This window comes from Phoenix dactylifera, chromosome 9 (genome assembly GCF_051530095.1).
Source record: "Phoenix dactylifera cultivar Ajwa chromosome 9, Ajwa_hap1_PhDact_Kaust_v1.1, whole genome shotgun sequence".
Classification (NCBI taxonomy): domain Eukaryota; kingdom Viridiplantae; phylum Streptophyta; class Magnoliopsida; order Arecales; family Arecaceae; genus Phoenix; species Phoenix dactylifera.
Genome location: NC_143198.1, coordinates 18,507,406 through 18,525,207, shown reverse-complemented (window position 1 = coordinate 18,525,207; position 17,802 = coordinate 18,507,406). Strand labels below are relative to the sequence as shown.

The 17,802-nt window shown below is 45.8% G+C and overlaps 2 protein-coding genes across 2 annotated transcripts; both read left to right on the top strand.

The window, feature by feature from the left end:
• The first annotated feature begins 3,918 nt into the window (after positions 1-3,918).
• On the top strand, positions 3,919-6,249 carry LOC103713537 (metacaspase-5-like). Its single transcript, XM_008800502.6, has 2 exons — positions 3,919-4,526; positions 5,113-6,249. The coding sequence occupies exons 1-2, from the start codon at positions 4,181-4,183 to the stop codon at positions 5,994-5,996; spliced, it is 1,230 nt and encodes a 409-aa protein (XP_008798724.3). The 5' UTR covers positions 3,919-4,180; the 3' UTR covers positions 5,997-6,249.
• A 5,735-nt stretch (positions 6,250-11,984) lies between these two features.
• LOC103713536 (uncharacterized) lies at positions 11,985-17,196 on the top strand. Its single transcript, XM_008800501.6, has 7 exons — positions 11,985-13,549; positions 14,097-14,215; positions 14,694-15,206; positions 15,435-15,711; positions 16,108-16,261; positions 16,379-16,478; positions 16,758-17,196. Exons 1-7 carry the CDS (start codon positions 12,497-12,499, stop codon positions 16,873-16,875), a joined length of 2,334 nt encoding a protein of 777 aa, XP_008798723.4. The 5' UTR covers positions 11,985-12,496; the 3' UTR covers positions 16,876-17,196.
• The last annotated feature ends 606 nt before the right edge of the window (positions 17,197-17,802 follow it).

The window sequence follows — 17,802 nt, the reverse complement described above, 5'->3', positions numbered from 1 at the left end:
TTCATCCATTTTAATTTATGCAAAAATTTTCCTTTGAATAGTTAAACATTTCATGAATTCATAAATACTCTTTGATTTCTAAGTACTTATCTTTTTATTATTTTTAAATAAAAATATATTCTCCGGTAGACTAGAGAATCCATCAACATCCTCAAAATAATGTTTTTCTTTTGTCATTCAAAAATCGATTTCAAATCCGAGTGAACGTTCTAATTTTTATGCAACTCCAATCGCCTCCCTGTGGATCGACCTCTTACAACCGCTATTCTTCGAGTAGGAAAGGTAAGAGTAGAATTTAAATTTAAACTTTTGTTCGTCGGTTCTAACAACGATCTGTCTAGCATATTTTTAGGTAGTCAGAAATCGGACGAACACTCATTATCATCACCTGCAGTGGATACGACCTGCATGACTACCGCCCTAACTCGCGGCATGGCAGTTGGGTGGTCTATACCCCCTCCTAGCGTCAGTGGCTCGACCAGACTCCCCTCTGTAAGCGACACGGGGTGGCCCCCGGCCTCGCTCCCACCAAGGGCAGCCTCCACCGCTCACCTGCGGTCGGGGGCGGAGGACCGAACCAGAAGACCCCATCTGGGCCTCTTCCGATGCCCTCATGCGCGTCCCATGGCTGCGGCTTGCTCATCACGCCCGACGTGAGAAGGGCCTGGCCAACGGGCATGGGGGACCCCAGCTCCAAATCAAGCCTCTAACAGGGTGGGCTATACTGAAAAGGCCCTGTTGCACCTCACTCTGGGCCTACAGTTCTGGGTCGGCCTAACTCCCCAGGCCCGAAGCTGACTGGGCATGTGGGCCCGTCGAAATCTGGGACAAAGGATCCACTGCGAGCTGGGCCTGGTGACCCTGGGCTCGCGGGCCCTCATCACGCGGCGCAGCCATCTCCCCCTGGCTGTGCGCGTCTTCGCACGGGCCCAGCACAATCTGGGCCCACGCACCCTGAGCGCGGGGCGCACCCACGGCGCAAGGCGCGCCCGCCTTGGGCCGAACTCGCCGGCCCACGTCCCCGGCGCCCAACCCTGTGGGCTCGGGCATGCTAGGCCGGCCCATTTGAGGCCCGCTGGCCCAACACTAGTGTCGCATGGGCCGGCTGGGCACCTTGCCCTGGGCCCCCTAGCGGGCTGAGGCCCGTACGCGGCCTGGGCCGCTTCTAAGTTTGGGCTCAGGCCTTGCCCGCCCGGCTGGGCCCTGGGTCAGCCCGCACTGGGACCGGGCTGACTCACCAACTCGGCCCCGAGTCCCCTGACTCGGCCAAGCCACCCGCTGGCTCGTCGGCCGAGTCGACCTAGAGAGGGCCGAAGGGGGTTTCCGGATGCTGCCCGTCCCCCCATCAGCCAGCGGCGACCGGCGGTGCGCAACCTTCGCTGGCTTTTGCCAACCGTCGGTGTCCGCCGGGGACACCGACGTGGTTGGGCGAGCCATCGGAGATGGCGGCCGAGTTGAGGACAACCTAGGCCCCGATTGAGGCCCGGTCGTCTCCCTCGACCGCTGCGGTTGGTTCTCCCACGGGAGTCTCCACCATGTCGCCACCATCCAAGGGTCATAGATCGGTCCTTGGGCCTCCTCCCTGACGCCCGGAGGCGGCTGAGCAGGCCCGCCCCCGGGTCCACCTCCATCGAAGGCAAACCCTCCTCGGCACGGGTAGTCGCCGGAAAATGGCATGCCGCCACCTAATGACCCATCCGCCCACAATGGGGGCAGAGGGCCGACACATTTTCGAAGACGAAGGGCTACGATCACACCTTCGCCTTTCCCTGGATCAACATGCCCGGTAGCAAGGATTTGGTGGTGTCGACCGCCACCTTCACCCGGGCGAAACCCATTGCCTGTCGTTGCTCGGTGACGCCGTCCACTGCAATCGGCCGGCCCGCCCGCCCGGGCCACGATGTGGAGGATGGTCGACGTTAACCAGTACTCCGGTGGCAGACGAGGCAGGCGGATCCACACCATCTCCATCTGCATAGCTTCCTTCTCGGGCTCGAAGTCCGGGACCCATGGGCTCATGGCGAGAAGCTGCCCCACCACCACCCACGGGCCCTCTCTCTGGGTCCGATCCCAGTCCTCCGTCAACCGGAACCTCAAGGCGAGATAGTCGTCCTCGAGCGGGACGGCCACCACCTCCTTCAACTTTGTCCAAGCAACGACATCCTTGGCCACCCATTCTGCTGGGACACGGCAGCCGAAGCTTCGGACTACCGCCGCCCGTCCTTCCCACTCCAGCCAAGCCACCTCAATCGGCTCCTTCGGAAGAACTTAAGCTTCTGGGAAACAACGGCTCAGCCGCTCCACCTCCGCGGCCATGGGCCATTGAGTCACCCATGGCCTCGGCCTCGACCAAGCGCCGGAGCTTTCCCCATGCCCGTCACCCTTACGTTGCCTCTCGCCGCTCCCTCCGTAGCTGTCCCTGCCGGCTGCTTCCCCTTCCGATCCATTGGTGGAGTTGCCGCCTTGCAAGGAAGAAGACAATGATTAAGAGATGGAGGCTTCCCTGGAAACGCCGAGCAGTCCGCAGAGACCATGTCGCTCGCCCCCAGCTAGGTACCCGCTTGCCCCTTGGGATTTTAAGCTGGCCGGCCCCCCGCGATGCCAGAGCACCCCTTCGCCTTGACCAGCGACGACCTCGCCGAGTTTCTCACTGGCGAAAGCTAGCCATTAACACCTTGGAGGAAAGTTTTCCCCAGAGCTTCTCTCACTAGAAACTAGCCGTTACACCCCATTTTTTTGGGTCTTTTTTCCTTTGCTTAATTTTGGTATGCTAGAAAGGCTACCTATATATGGAAACATTAGAATGGAATGTACTAATAATTGAGTACGATGGGAACCCTTCCTCCCATTCAATTACTTGGACATCCTCCATCCTTTCGAGACTCGGAGATAACTTTGATGGTTCAATGAGTAACTCAAGTACGGAAGCTAGATTCATTATAAGGGAAAGCCAACCCATGCTGTCTCAAGGTCTATGCCTTATTGCTCTTCTATTTATGGTGAACCTGTAAGGGCTTGGGAAGGACTTATATACGTTTATAAGGCACCACGGATATGGATAAAATTCTCAGCCTGTTGTCATCCAACGGATCAGCGGTTCCAAATCTTCTAACCCAAATTATATTCCTGGCCTTTTTTTTTTAGTATATCGGCTGCTCACACTAATTTTACTTGAGCACAGACAGAAGTATCAAGAAAGTGAAGACGACTCAGTGGAAAAAAAAAAAAAAAAGTAAAACTCTAAGTCCAAAAAAATTCCCAAAATGCTATGCGGCATAGGAGGCGCAAAATGCTATGCGGCATAGGAGGCGACCCAGTCAACATCTATGTTCATCTCTCGGTATACGTGTACGATCTGAAAGGCATCATACTTCCTCATCAGCCACCGTATATTGTCTAAGAGTGGGTGTTCCTGTCCTTAAACGGCAGCAGAAGAGAGATTTACAGGTTGCCATGGTGGCCCATATGTTTGAAGCCAACCAACCAACTGATTGGTTGGCTAATGTTGCGCTAGAAGGAGATGTTGTTCACTTCTTCAACTCTTTTCTTCCCTTCTAAATTGCTAAGGCTTTTGATTTTTTTTTTTTAGAGGTTGATTTGGAGGCTTGGCTCCTCGTATGTGTACACCCATACAGCCTCAGATCAAGCCCAAGCCTAGCCCGGTCCAGAGCTCAGGTTAACTCAGTTTGTGTTCAATCCAATAGACAACTTGGCTTTTATCACCTTTACCTTTCCAAGAATTTGCGAAAACCCGAGGCCAAGTCGTAACATAAGCAGATGTGAAGCCGGACCGAAGTCAATCAGAGTTCTGGCCCGGTCCGGCCCATTTCGCCCGGCCCGATAACCCCCAAGGTGCCGTCCATGGAGTGAGGTCGAACCACCCACAATAAAAACAAAACATTTTTCTAGGAAATCGTTGACACGAGTAGCCGCACAAAAACAAAGATGGGAAAGTGGTGAGGTGTACTGCGTACAGAAAGCAAAAGGATCCAAAGTGATCAGGTGTAGAGAAAGCAAAAGATGCAACGCGATCACGCACCATCGCCGTAGAGTCAAATAAATCATATCCTCGGTTATCAAATCCATCCGACCCAAACGTCGTCGTCATCATCAAGTCCAAAAGCAAACACAAGAAAGAAAAAGGCAGAGAAGGAGATCGGATCGAGATCGGATTGCGGAGATGGGGAAGAAGGCTTTGCTGGTGGGGTGCAACTACCCGGGGACGAAGGCGGAGTTGAAGGGTTGCATCAACGACGTGCGGCGGATGCATCGCTGCCTGGTGGATCGCTACGGCTTCGCCGAGGAGGACATCGCCGTCCTCATCGACACCGACGAGTCCTACCCCCAGCCCACGGGAGCCAACATCCGCCGCGCTGTCGCCCAGCTCGTCGCCTCCGCCCGCCCCGGCGACTTCCTCTTCTTCCACTACAGCGGCCACGGCACCCGCCTCCCTGCCGAGACCGGCGACGACGACGACACCGGCTACGACGAGTGCATCGTCCCCTGCGACATGAACCTCATCACCGGTCCGTCCCATCCATCTAAATTTCTTCCACTAGATCTTTTTACCTTGTTCTCCACTTCGTGGTCGAAGTGCTTTATTGCTTACGAGATCGTAGATGCATCGGATTCCGATCTTGGATTAGGGTTGCTGTAACATAATAATTAGCTAACTTGCTAAATCATGAGAAAGTGCTACTTGTGATATGGATCAATTCATTGGATCACAATTTTGGTACAATGTGAAAGAAAAAAAAAAGGATTAGGAATTCTACCTAAAAATTTATTTGGTTAAATTCTCAACATGATAAATCTCTCCATCTTTCCCTTCTTACCTTCTATCAAAATATTTATGTATGATTTGACTCGCATGTCTTGATGAATCTATGGTATTTTGTCAACGAACTTTGCAGAAATTGGGAAAAGAAACATCAATAATAAATTAGACAAATCGATGAAAATAAATTATGTTATGCTTCCAACACTAGATCTAATTCATTTCAAAGGATTTGGGAATTATGCACCCGAATCTGAACGAGCCAGTTAGATTGGAGAAGGACTTGGTTGTTATTCTTGTAGCAATAGAATGTATATGTTTCTTTGTTTGTGCAGATGATGATTTCAGAGAGTTTGTTGACAAAGTCCCGGAGGGCTGCCGGATCACCATTGTGTCGGATTCCTGCCACAGCGGTGGCCTGATTGATGAATCAAAGGAGCAAATAGGAGAGAGCACCAGAAAAGAGGAAGAAAGTTCTGATTCTGGCTTTAGCTTCAAGGGCTTCTTGAAACAACAAGTCCATGAGGCCTTCGAGTCCCGTGGTATCCACATCCCTCATGAAGGCCATCACCACCACCGCCACCATGAAGCCGAGGATGATGAGGACAGACAGTATAGTGAGCATGGTCGCATAAAGAACCGCTCCCTCCCTCTCTCCACATTGATTGAGATCCTGAAGCAGAAGACAGGCAAGCAAGACATTGATGTGGGGAACCTTAGGCCAACCCTGTTTGATGTCTTTGGCGAGGATGCAAGCCCTAAGGTGAAGAAGTTCATGAAGGTCATCATGAACAAGCTCCAAAAGGGGCAAGCTGGCGAAGGCGGTGGATTCATGAGCATGGTTGGCAACCTGGCACAGGACTTTCTGAAGCATAAGCTGGAGGAGAATAATGAAGACTATGTGAAGCCAGCAATGACGACCGAGGTCTACAGCACTCAAGAAGTTTATGCAGGAGCGAATAAGCGGGGACTTCCCGATAATGGGATTCTGATCAGTGGTTGCCAGACAGACCAGACATCAGCGGATGCGAATAGCCCGAGTGGAGCTTATGGAGCTCTCAGCCATGCTATTCAGACAATTCTTGCAGAGGCTGATGGTGAAATCTCGAATCAGGAACTCGTTATGAGGGCTCGCAAGATGCTGGCCAAGCAAGGATTCACGCAGCAGCCCGGTCTGTACTGCAGTGATGATAATGTTGATGTTTCCTTTGTCTGCTGATAGGGGAATGTGATACCTTGTTTCTGCAAGTAGAATGTGGAGTGCTTATATGGTATGGTTTGTTGAGAAATAAACTTCAATAGAAGAGGCTCTCTAAACTGGTCTTTACATTGGGGTGTATGTCTTTCTAAGTTTTGGTATGAAGAGTGGGTACTGTTTATTCTCCTTTGCTTTGTTGACTAATAATTATAACAGGACAGGCTCTGTAACTTGGTTTTTGAATATGGGTGTGGAGGCATTGTGGTTTCAGTTATGTTCTCTTTCTTTTTAAGATGTGTTTCAGGCAGAAAGTCTTATGAGATTACAGACCTAAAAGGGGGTAAAGGGATGAATGAGGAATGTGCATTTGCACATCAAACTGTGTATTATTTTTCTGCCTTCTCCGTGCAAGTCTTTGCTAGTTTGCATGATTAAAAAGGAAAAGGGTTTCAGAAGGATGAAATTGCTGCCATGAATTCTAAACCTAGATTATCTCCTTCCAAATTTGTAATTGCTATTATTAAGCTGTGATAAATTTAGAAGGCAACGTGGGTGGTATATTGAACCTAAAGAAGATAAATGATAGAATGCTTATGCATAACAGAGGAACATAGAATGACACAGATCGACTTTGTTCTACTGCTAGACATGGGGCTTCTTATCAGAAACATGGATTCTGGAGTATTACAGAGTCTCCCAAACGACTAGATCTTATCACAAAATATGGCAAACATTCTCCTCCTACTCTCCTATCTATCTATCTATCTATCTATCTATCTCTATCTCTCCCTCTGGCACACACACAACCTTCTATGATCTTGTGCAAAGTAATATCATCAGAATACTCATGAAAATTTGAAGCTAATTGAGCCACTGCACTTGGAGCAATAGGCCCAAAAATTTGATGATCATCAGTCCTGGTTTGCATATACATGCAAACCCTGCTTCTCTTATAAGTGGTTTACAGATCCCTAAATGGAAAATCTTCATAAAAAAATAGTTTATCCTGTTTTCACAAGGTGTATGGATCTCAAGGTCTCTCGATCTGAACTCTAAATTTATTTTTTTTTCCTCTGCCATTTTTATGCAACTGATGCAAGCTTGTTTTCTTTGATATTAAGCTAGTGAGCAACAACCACCGTTAAGGTTGGTACGATAAAAAAAATTTAAAATCCCTTCTTTAGTTCTTTTTGATGTAATCCATTTAGAAATTGTTGTCGCTAGGACCGGTCTGACCCAGGTGCCAAGTTGGTGGGGGTCGCTGGAGATCCTAACTTATCTGCTATCCAGATCAGAGAAATCAAATGGTGCATATCTCCACTATGATACTCCAGTGGATTGTTGCGCTCGATCGGCGGTGATCCCAATGTTGAGCACCCACGGGTCAAGGTTAGACGGCGGAGAAATGGATTCAGGCAACGCTCCGATGCTAGCTCCGACCTAAAACAATAAAAAAAATAAGTTCTTCTAGTGGAGGGAGTGCAGTAGGGACCCTCCAATACCTAAGTCAGACATAACTCTCAAAAAATAAGAGGAGGTCTGAGAAGGGTAAAGAAACAATACAAGAGAGTCAAAAAAGAAATTACCTAAAAGACCCCAGGAACGCAATATATAGATAAGGGTTAGAGCCCATCGTCAACTAGTTTGGGGCTATATGCTGATTGATAAGGCAACCAACCGCATATCTTGCCCGTGAATCTCGCCTATGTCTCTTGGTTGCAGCATTTGCTCGGATACCTCGTTCATTAGAAAACAGTTAGCAAAATAGCGGAGCTGTTGCCAACTGTGGGAAGAGTTTGAAATATAGAGAACTCTCCACACATCCTTTGGTTGACCATGTGGCAAACTTTGAATGGTCAGTCCGTGGCTAAGTGGCGAGCTTTTCTTGATAGGTTCATCTTATCGACATAAGTCGGCTCCAAGGTGTATCACTTGCCCCCTACTTTTGAGATCGAGATGACCTAACCGACTTAGGTGAAGGAAGTACCTTTCCTTGGGCAAAACTAATCAATTAAGACGAGTTAGGGAGTTCATCATTCAGGGCTATCTTGTTAGCTTCAAAAGCCTTTGGGAGACTGCATTTATGGTATGCTGCCATTCCTAAAGTGACATCATAAGTGGCAGGGGCGACAATTGGATGCTTTATCAATAACAATCTTGGCGACGATTCGAAGTCAAACGTCCGATCGACACGTGGTGAAGATCGGACTAATGGTTGTAATGGTCGCATCATCTGGGCCACCAAAGGCTCTATACAATGCATGTGGTCTATGTTTCATCCTCACTTCAAAGCTTCCACAATCTGTCATCCTGAGAACCAGCATTGTACCTCTGAAATCCTCCCTCTACTTTATCTTTTACGAGGGTTCTCTATCATAATCCCTTCTCCTAGTTCTGCTTGTTTTTCCTTTCTTTTATTTTTTGTTCGAGAGAAGTGTCAGGTTGATGGTGGATAGGTCATCGGACGATAAGCTTATCGCTTAACGCTTGTTTAATTGAGCCTTCGGAGGCTCAGAAAGACCTTATTTGGCAGTCGATTTTGCCCCATACTGAAAAGAGCATATTAGGGGACGTCAACTTAGAGAGGATTCACTCCAAGTGCCACATCCCTTAGGACTTCATCTTGGAGTTATCTGGCCCTTCTGATTGAGAGATGTCATCGAAAAAGAATTAGCTCTTTCTTTATGAGGAAACTCTAAAAATGGGTCTAAGACATTCTATCCCAAACTTTTGTGCAGAGATTTTGTATAGATTTCAGCTTATCCTGACCCAACCCGTTCCCAATGCTTGGTGAATGATCGTTAGATTCTTTTCTTTTGTCATTCTTTATGACTTTCGTCCACCTCCTCATCAATGGCTTGTTGGCCCTCAGGAGCGAAACTCCTTTTCTTCTGTCGAACTAGTCTGAATGCTGAGCCCATGATCAACCTATGACAATCACATCAGAGCTTATATCTAGTATATCATAGGCTAACTAGGTGAAGACATCAACATTGGTCTGGAGAAAATCCACCAATTGGGCTTTGGTAGTTGCATCGATATTGGCTCCGATCTGCACTATCTTGCTTGGGTCTGCTTCGCTAAGAGGAACTTGAAGTCTGATTGAAATAGTATTTATCCTTTTTAATTGATTAGTAGGCAGATTCATCTTACAAAAAGCCTCATAAAATAATACATCTGTGGAGCTTCCATTATCCATTAAAATATATTTTATATTATAAATAGTGACAGTCAAGAAAACTACAATGGCATCATCATGCAAAGTTTGCACGCCCTCTATATCAGCATCTGAGAAGAAAATTAACTCGTCCATCCTCTACCTCTTTGGATTAGAGCTTCTTGCTTGGGAAGAGCGTGTTTAGTTCCTTCGCATAGATAATCTCATACCACCTGCTGCTAGACCACCTAAGATAGTGTTGATGATGTTCACATCAAATCAATTGTTGATTTGCTGCTCAAAAGCAGCCAGCTCTCACCTAGTATTGTTCCATCTTGCGGGTGGTCCATGAAGCGCCCGAGGTACCCTCACAGGATGAGGGCTTTGATCTCATTCTTAAGCTACCATCAGTTTTTGATATCAAGGCTGAAGTCTCGATGGAAATTATAGAATTTGCTTTTATCCTACTTGGTAGCTTTCCTCATCTTCCGAGGCCATTTAATATAGTTTCGATTCTCAATCTCCATCAGGATATGCATTCAAGGTGTATTAAGAGGGGTGTATCTCTCGAACTATCAAGATGGACTCCTCAATTGATGGGGACCTCAATTACCCATCCTTTACTTCTAACCTGGCTCATTATTGTCCTTCCAAGCCTGCTTAATCTTCTTCTTTATGGACTCATTGTCGTCTGACTCTCGTCGAGTTGTCATAGCTTCTTCTGCATTTATCTACTTTTCGGCTCAAGCAAACCTCTCCTCGAGGGAGAAGAGGAATCGAGAGGTCTTCAGCCTCCACTTCAATGCGAGCATCACAACCAAATAATTTAAGTTGCACATTTTCGAAGTTGATGTATTACAATGATTGAAGTAGTCATGAAGGAACTCTCCATCTTGTTGCTTGATGGAGAATAAATACTCTGAGCCTTTCTTCTGTCAATGGCTGCTGATGAAGTGCACCACGAATAGTCAACCAAATTGTTTAAAAGAATAGGTTGAGTTTGGGTACAACTTAGTGTATCACAATTGAGTTGCCTTTCGAAGAATAGCTAGAAGGCTCAACAAAGCACTACATTGGTGGGCCCCTTGGAGCATAATGAGGGCTCTAAAACTTTTCAGGTGATCTAGGGGGTCGTTAGTCCCATTGTAAATCTCCAAATAGGGCATCTTGAACTTAGGAAGACAAGGTTCGTCCATAATCTTCGTCAAGAATGGAGGGTCGATTGTGAAGTCAACTTCATCTTGAGCTCAGCAATACGGCCTTTTAAGGCCTTGAGACGTCGATCCATCTCCTTGAGTCTATGGTCAAAGTCGACACCCCTTCTGAAGATCCTCTCCAAATGATGGTGGGATGAATGTCTTAGCATTGATCCCTCCCAAGACTAGGAACTCGAAGACTGACGTCGCCTCCCTCACCCTATGCTTCATAGGCAAGAATAGTGACTATGTCGGGCCCATCCTAGACTTCAAGGATAGGAATGGCAACTCGGCTGCACTGGGCCTCCTGATCTTCTAGTTTATGAGTTTGCTGTGGCGATTGCTACAACTACGGTTGCTGCTGCTAGTTGGTGATCATCTGCTGTAGGTTCTAGACAATGACAATCAGCATCTGAACATGCTGCATGAGCAGACAAAATTGCTCGGTGGTGACCAGTAGATCAGGCTGTGGCTTTTGCTAAGGAGCCCTCCAAGAACTCTATAAAGGGCCATCGAACTCTAGGGTTGCGTCCTGCTAGACGGTTGTGTGTCATCCGCTTGATCGATCAAACTTCCAAAGATAGGATCATGACCTTTTTCTTAGCACCAATCTGTTGCTATTGAGAACCAATCCAACCCAAGCACCGAGTTGGTGGGGGATGTTATAGATCCTGACTCGTCTGGCGTCTGGATTGGAGAGATCGGATGGGATCGTTGTACGCCTCCACAGCAATGCTCTGGTGGACTATTATGCTCGATTGGCGGTGATCCCGATGTTGAACACCCACGTGGCATTGAACGACAGAAGAACGGCTTTGGGCAGCACTCCAATGCTAGTTTCAATCTAAAATAACCAAAACAAAAAAGTTTACCCATCGAACCATATTCGACAAGGAACTCTCTAATGCCTAAGTCGGACACAATTCTCAGAAAATAGGAGGCATAATGGGGACAAAAAGATAGTGCAAGAGAGTCGAGTAGTTTGGAGCTATATACTGGTTTGTAAAGTAAAGAGTGCATATCTCACTCATATTTCTTGATCACAGAATTTGCTCAGGTATCGCATTTGTTAGGAAACACTTAGCAGTATGGCCAAGTTATTACCAGCTGTAGGGAGTTTGAAATATAAAGAACTCTCTGCACATCTTTTGGGTCGACCACATGGCAAGTTTTGAATAGTCTACTCGTAGTTAGGTGGCGAGCTTTCATTAATCAGTTCGCCTTGTCAGCATATTTTAGCTCTATGATATATCAGAAATATCGCAAGGAAAGGATAGCATCTTGTTATAGGGCTGACCCAATTTTTAACTCTTTGTAACATTTCTGGAGGGTCAACACTATGCATCATCAGTTTTTACATTGTCTTGTCTCATGATCTCATCAGCAATGCTTGCTTGCCTCTCACCTATTGCCTGGATAAATGCCAAAAAGAGCTAGCGTCCCCTCATTTATCTTGCGGTGCTTGGACGCCAGCCTTTTCTTGCCTGGTGGCTCAGCGCTGAGCCAACCATCCAATTCCCGTCTCATATGGCCATCTGGCTTGGCTTTATTAAGGACCGCACCTAATGTGACAATGCCACTCACGATGCCCGTTTGCTGTTCCAATCGATTCATCGGATCCCTCGTCAGGCGACCACCCTTTCCATGGCTGGCCCCGCGTCCGATGCGGCAGTCAAAGCCGCGGAGGCCATCTCCGCCGCAACGAACGCCTCATCCTCCATTTTTCCATCCACCTCTCCTTATAATCCCATCCTCCTCCTCTCTTTTGTTTGGCCCCAACAACCCAAGCCCGGTAGCCTGTTTCATTTCGATTCTCTCTCTCCAAACAAGCGGAGGTTTAAAGTTTGAACCCACGCCAACGTCTACGGATGTCTTCATTTATTTCCTTGTTAACTTCTCCTGCAACCAAATCTTTGTTTAACCCCTCCAAATCTCTCTCCGACCCCACACAGTCTCAACTAGAGCCATGGATTCCGTTGCGCGCCACCACCTTCCTAAAATAAGCCCCACCCCTCTCTCTCTTCCGTTTCCAAGTCCAACGGTCTCCCTCGGAACCATCCATTTCTGTGGAATAGCAAGTTAGGTAATTTTTGGCCACTCGCCACCGCCTCCTACAAATCCCACCTTCCCATTTCCGTCCCTTCTTTCAAGGCTTCTCTTCGCCTCAGATGGCCTCCTCGGTGGCCAGACTGCCCACCGACGACTGGCGCGACCCCAACCGGCTCGCCGCCGGCGTCTTCGGCGCCCACGCCCACCGCCCCTTCGGCAACAACCTCAGGAAAGTCCTCGTCCGCGAGCTCGACCGCGACAGCGACGCCGTCACCGCATCCACGTCCTCCTCCTCCTCTGCCCCGATGGCTATTGGTGGCAGGGACGCCGTCGGTCCGAGAAAAATGACCGAGCCGTCGTCCGCCGTTGGCGAGGACTCTGGGTCCCCGCCCACCGCCCGGAAGCGGCAGTCCCAGATACTGGACAGGTGGGCCGCCCGCCAGGCCCGGGAGATGGTCACCACCATCGAACGCCAGGCCCACGAGGCCGAGATCTCCGCCCTTACCACCACCACCCAGCCCGTCTCCGCGCGCGCCGCCTCCTTCCTTCGCGACTCCTCCCCCGCCTTCTCCGACACCTCCACGGCCACTGCCCCCGTCTCCGCCGCCAGCGCCAGCAGCAGTGTCGACCTCCCGCCGAACGTGCGAGCATCATCGCTGATCCAGATGTGGAGGGAGCTCGAGGCCGAGGCCGTCATCACCCCCACCAACCGCACCACCAGCGGCGGCAGCAACTCGGCGTTCGCGAGCGCCGCCGCCGCCGCCATGGCCGAGGAGCCCTCCGGTGGCTCCGACGTCTGCGATGATTCGGAGGCGTTCGGGGATTGGGATTCGGATATCACGATGACGACGGCGCATTTGTCGATGAGCGAGAGCGAGCGGGGCCGGGTGGGGAGCATCGTGAAGATGCTGAGCTTGGCGAACGCGACGCGGAGCTCGACGGCGACGTCGTGGAGCGAGGAGGTCGAGCCGTTGAGCCGGGCGAGTTCGGGTGTCTCTGATCATGGGGAGAGCCGGAGCCTCCGCAGCACCGGTGCGGGACTTCGGCGCTTGAGAGGGCGGCGCGACATGGAGGATTTGCTCGCGAAGCTGGAGCAGGAGCGTCGGTGCGAGCTCGCTTCGATGGCCGAACGTCAGCCCGTGTCACGTTTCTTATATCGTGGCCGGCTCCAAGTAAGTTGCAGTATTATTAATAATGATTCAAAAGTAGATTCTCTTGGGCACAGCAGGATTTTTAATAAGTTTTGTTCTTTTTCATGTTGTCTTCAAGGAGATGAGTAAACAATGATGATTCATCTTACTTTTCTTTCTCGGTCATGAATGAATATTTAATGTCGCAGTTGTGCATATAAATTGATAAGTTAGGAATTTTAGATTTTATTTTGAACATGAAAAGGGTTCCCTGATTCTAAATCGTGCCAAATATAGACAGAGCTATACACAAAATTTTGTTTCCCTTGTTACTTTTAGAATGGTAATAACTATTTCTCATTTCATATTGATCGTTCAAGAAATCTAAATGGAAAACCAATAACTTGCCAGTCGAACATTTTTGTAATATGGAAATTTTATTATGAGTTAGCTATAAAGAGGAGAGTTCAAATTAGACAAGGGTACTTTTCGTGGTTCATACCTGTACACCACTTACACAACTATTCTTGGTGGGGCTGTTTATCAATTAACTTGCACTATAGTTGATACCGATATGCATTTTCTCCAGTCGATGCTTAGGCTCAGAGCTCTCCGACGAGAAGTGGCAGTCCAAGATCAACTAGGGACTGCTTCAACAACATTGGAATTGGACCGATTGCAAAGTGCATCTCTAATATCATTCCTCAGGTACTGCTCTCCACTGCTTGAGACAATATATCTTTGCTGTGTTTACTAGTTGATTTGTGAGTTGGATAATTTTTACGTCTGTATTGCTAGGATGATTTGAATAGTGCTGTAATTCTGGACACCAAATCATTTGGTAAATTGCTTGAGAACTTCTATTTTATGGCAGCGTGCTGCTCATACGAAACAATTTTAATTTATATTATCTCTTAGTTTTAAACTGTAATATTCTATAAGTAATTACCTCATTACTAGTAGAAAAAATATACATAGATTAACCAAATGGATTGATCTTGTTGTGTTATGTGGAAATGTCTCTGAAGAGATGGATGCTATTATATATTTGTTTGTTATATGCATTCTTATTGATTGTTTCAAATTATTTGATGGAGAAAATGATGAAATCATAATTATTTTCAAAACCTGCTCTTCATTTGGCTGGTTGTGATTATAAACTGATGTCCTTCTTGATCATAATCAGGCAGAGATTTAATAATAGAGGACAGGATGATGGCAGTGGAGTGCTAGTTGTGGAAAGCTCAAGCTGTGTACATAATCAGTTCCCTATCGACACTCAAAGTTCAGAGTATCCCCATTCTGCAGATCAGTATACTGGTGATAGCAATCAATATCAGGTGGTTCTCTCTCCAAGAGTTTCGGAAAACTCGCCACCTGAACTCAGCTCACCTCATTCTAGAAGTGATGATCTACAAGAAGGAAGCCATACTCTGGACAGTTCTTGGGATGACAGAAGTTTATGGGTGAGCAATCTTGATTGGCAAAGGCCTGTGGATTCTTCACCCTCACATGAGTCACAAGGTGACGTCATAACAGAGGAAATGGAATCTTACGCCCACCAAAATATTGGAAGCAGCGATCCTATGTGGAGTCCTGCCAATTCATGGGGAGAATGGGGAGTCAGAAGACAAGCAACATACCGTGACTTGGGTGGAAATTTTTCAGACAATGAGGAAATTCGTGATCTTCTAGAGAGGTATAGCATGGTTGATTTCTGAGCAGATCAAAATTGTTGAAATTTAGATTATTGTAGATTTAGTTTTATGCAAAGTAGTAATTGGCATCAACGAGCAGGCTTTTCAATGTGTTTTTTCATGTATGATGTTAGCTCGGACTGTCCACTTTCATAGCTCAGGAATTGTCATCTTATAATTCTCTCCTTAGTTTCCTAAAATTAAATTCTTTCCTTTATTTTCGTGTGCAGAAGAAGGGTTTCAACTTCACTTGCGAGCGACTTTTGTGATAAAATGAATAGACTGATATTGTCATTCTTACAGAGACAAGGACAACAATCATTTGATGATAATTTTGCAGAAAATTATGAGGAACAAACTTTCTGGAGACAGAATGATGACTTCCAAAATGCTGATCAAGTTGAATCTGCATCATCATCATTGATACCCATACCCTATCAGACACCACACCATCCAGACAGTTGGCAGCACACTTCATTCGGACACCATTCATCTCAGAATTTCCTAGTAAGTTATATATCATTTCCTTTATTAAAGAAAATCATATACGTATAGACACACACACAGAAAACTACATACATATATACATTTGTACATACATACATACATATATATATATATATATACAAACACATACATACATATATGTATGTATATACATATATATATACACACACACATACATACATACATATATGTATGTATGTATATATGTATGTATGTATGTATATATATATATATATATATATATATATATACATATATATACGTACATACATACATATATCTATATACATACATACATACATATATATATATATATATGCATATAGACATGCGTATACATTCTTCTTTTTGAATTTCATTTTTCATGTTTGCTGACCAATGTTTCTAATATGACAGGAAATGGAAGCCATGAATGATTTGAGGAGTGATATGGCACAAATCCATTGGGAAATTAACAAACTACGGGAGTTGGTAGAGAATTGCATGGAGTGGCAGGCAAGTCTGCAGCATTCAATTAAGCAGGAGGTTTCTGATGCAGTTCGTCAATCTCGTAAGTGCTTGCATTTCTTTTATCAGCCATCAAAAGATTTGTTCTTTACCAAGGAAGAAAAAAATTCGTAACCATGATGTGTAGTCACACAATTTATTAATTTCTTTGTAAGGACAGTTGGTCTGGGGAGTATGTCACTTTTTTCCAAGTCGATAACAGGAAGGAAAGGCAGTTGCTGCATCTGCTATGAAATGCAAGTTGACTCACTACTTTACAGGTACGTTATTTCTTCGACACAAGGTCTCAACAAGAAATGAAGATCAATGTATTATGGCTTATCCCAGATTTACACTATGCTGTGCCATGCCCATATGACACGCCCTCTCTCAAATTTCAGAAACACCTTACAGAAGGCGTGTCTTGCTAATAATCTTTCATATCTGCTTAAATGTTTTATCATGTACAAATCGACAAAGGGGGAACTACTGAATTGTGTCTCTGAGTTATCTGATTTACTACCATTCTTTCTAATGGGGATGCATGGTATTCTTTTCAGATGTGGGCATATGTGTACCTGTTTCAAGTGTGCCCATGAGTTGCAATGGAGCAGCGGAAAATGTCCAATCTGCAGGTCTCCAATTGTGGATGTTGTTCGGGCATATCCTAATTCATAAATTGGACCTTGATGATGGCACCGGCTTTGTAGTCCGATCAATATTCAGGCTATGACATGGATTTTTGAAGGCATACTCATTTTCATTAGCAAAATCTGCATAACCCTTATTGAGAATAGCACCTTCTGACTATAGTGTTAACTTTTGCCTACAATTATACATGTAACATCAGAAGTTTTCTCAATTTCCAATCTACTCTATAATGTTGTTAATGAGGATAAGGTGCCCCCTTTTTTTGTCTTCATCAGCATTAATGAGGATAAATTACATTCTCTCCTGTTGAGGAAATATTGAAAATAAAATTTGGCATCCCTTTCCACATACTTGTTTATGCTCAGGAAGTTGCTCTGCCTGCAGATTCTATTTATTTATATATAATTTGTACGGTGGCATTCTTTTGTACTTCTTCTAGAATAATGAGATGCTACCCATTCCCAACCACTTTAAGTTATGCTTCTGATAATGAATGAAGAGTTGTATTTCTGGTGAATTACAGATGCACACACAATATCACATTTCTGAGCATTTGCTTGATGACCAGGTAATGACTGACTTCATGTAGCTAAGGACCTGATGCTTCTTTATCTTATGGTTGGTAGAGAGCGAGTGTCAGTAGCAGTAATCATTTTTCTCTTTTTAATCATCCCATCAATTTATTTGATCATAACCTTGTTTAAGAGAAAATATCATGATCATCAGGCCTCATCTATATTTTTATTTTTAAGTTAATTGGGACTTTTCCTCTGTAAGGCTCATCTAAAGACCGGTTTAGGCATTGATTTTATGGAATGATATCAGTTTTAGTTTATCATTCTGACAGCAACAGAGTAATCTCTAATACTTCTTTCCCAAGTATCCAAGTAAAGAAATAGAAAAATATTTCATTCCCTTTTGAAACTCCAATCGATGATTTTTTTTTTTTTTAAG

Excerpts from the sequence above, each read along its gene's own strand:
- LOC103713537 (XM_008800502.6), top strand. The coding sequence starts at position 4,181 with ATGGGGAAGAAGGCTTTGCTGGTGGGGTGCAACTACCCGGGGACGAAG. Across the intron at positions 4,527-5,112 it reads CGACATGAACCTCATCACCG|ATGATGATTTCAGAGAGTTT; the intron begins GTCCGTCCCATC and ends TTGTTTGTGCAG.
- LOC103713536 (XM_008800501.6), top strand. The coding sequence starts at position 12,497 with ATGGCCTCCTCGGTGGCCAGACTGCCCACCGACGACTGGCGCGACCCC. Across the intron at positions 15,207-15,434 it reads ATTCGTGATCTTCTAGAGAG|AAGAAGGGTTTCAACTTCAC; the intron begins GTATAGCATGGT and ends TTTCGTGTGCAG. Across the intron at positions 16,262-16,378 it reads TGATGCAGTTCGTCAATCTC|TTGGTCTGGGGAGTATGTCA; the intron begins GTAAGTGCTTGC and ends TTGTAAGGACAG.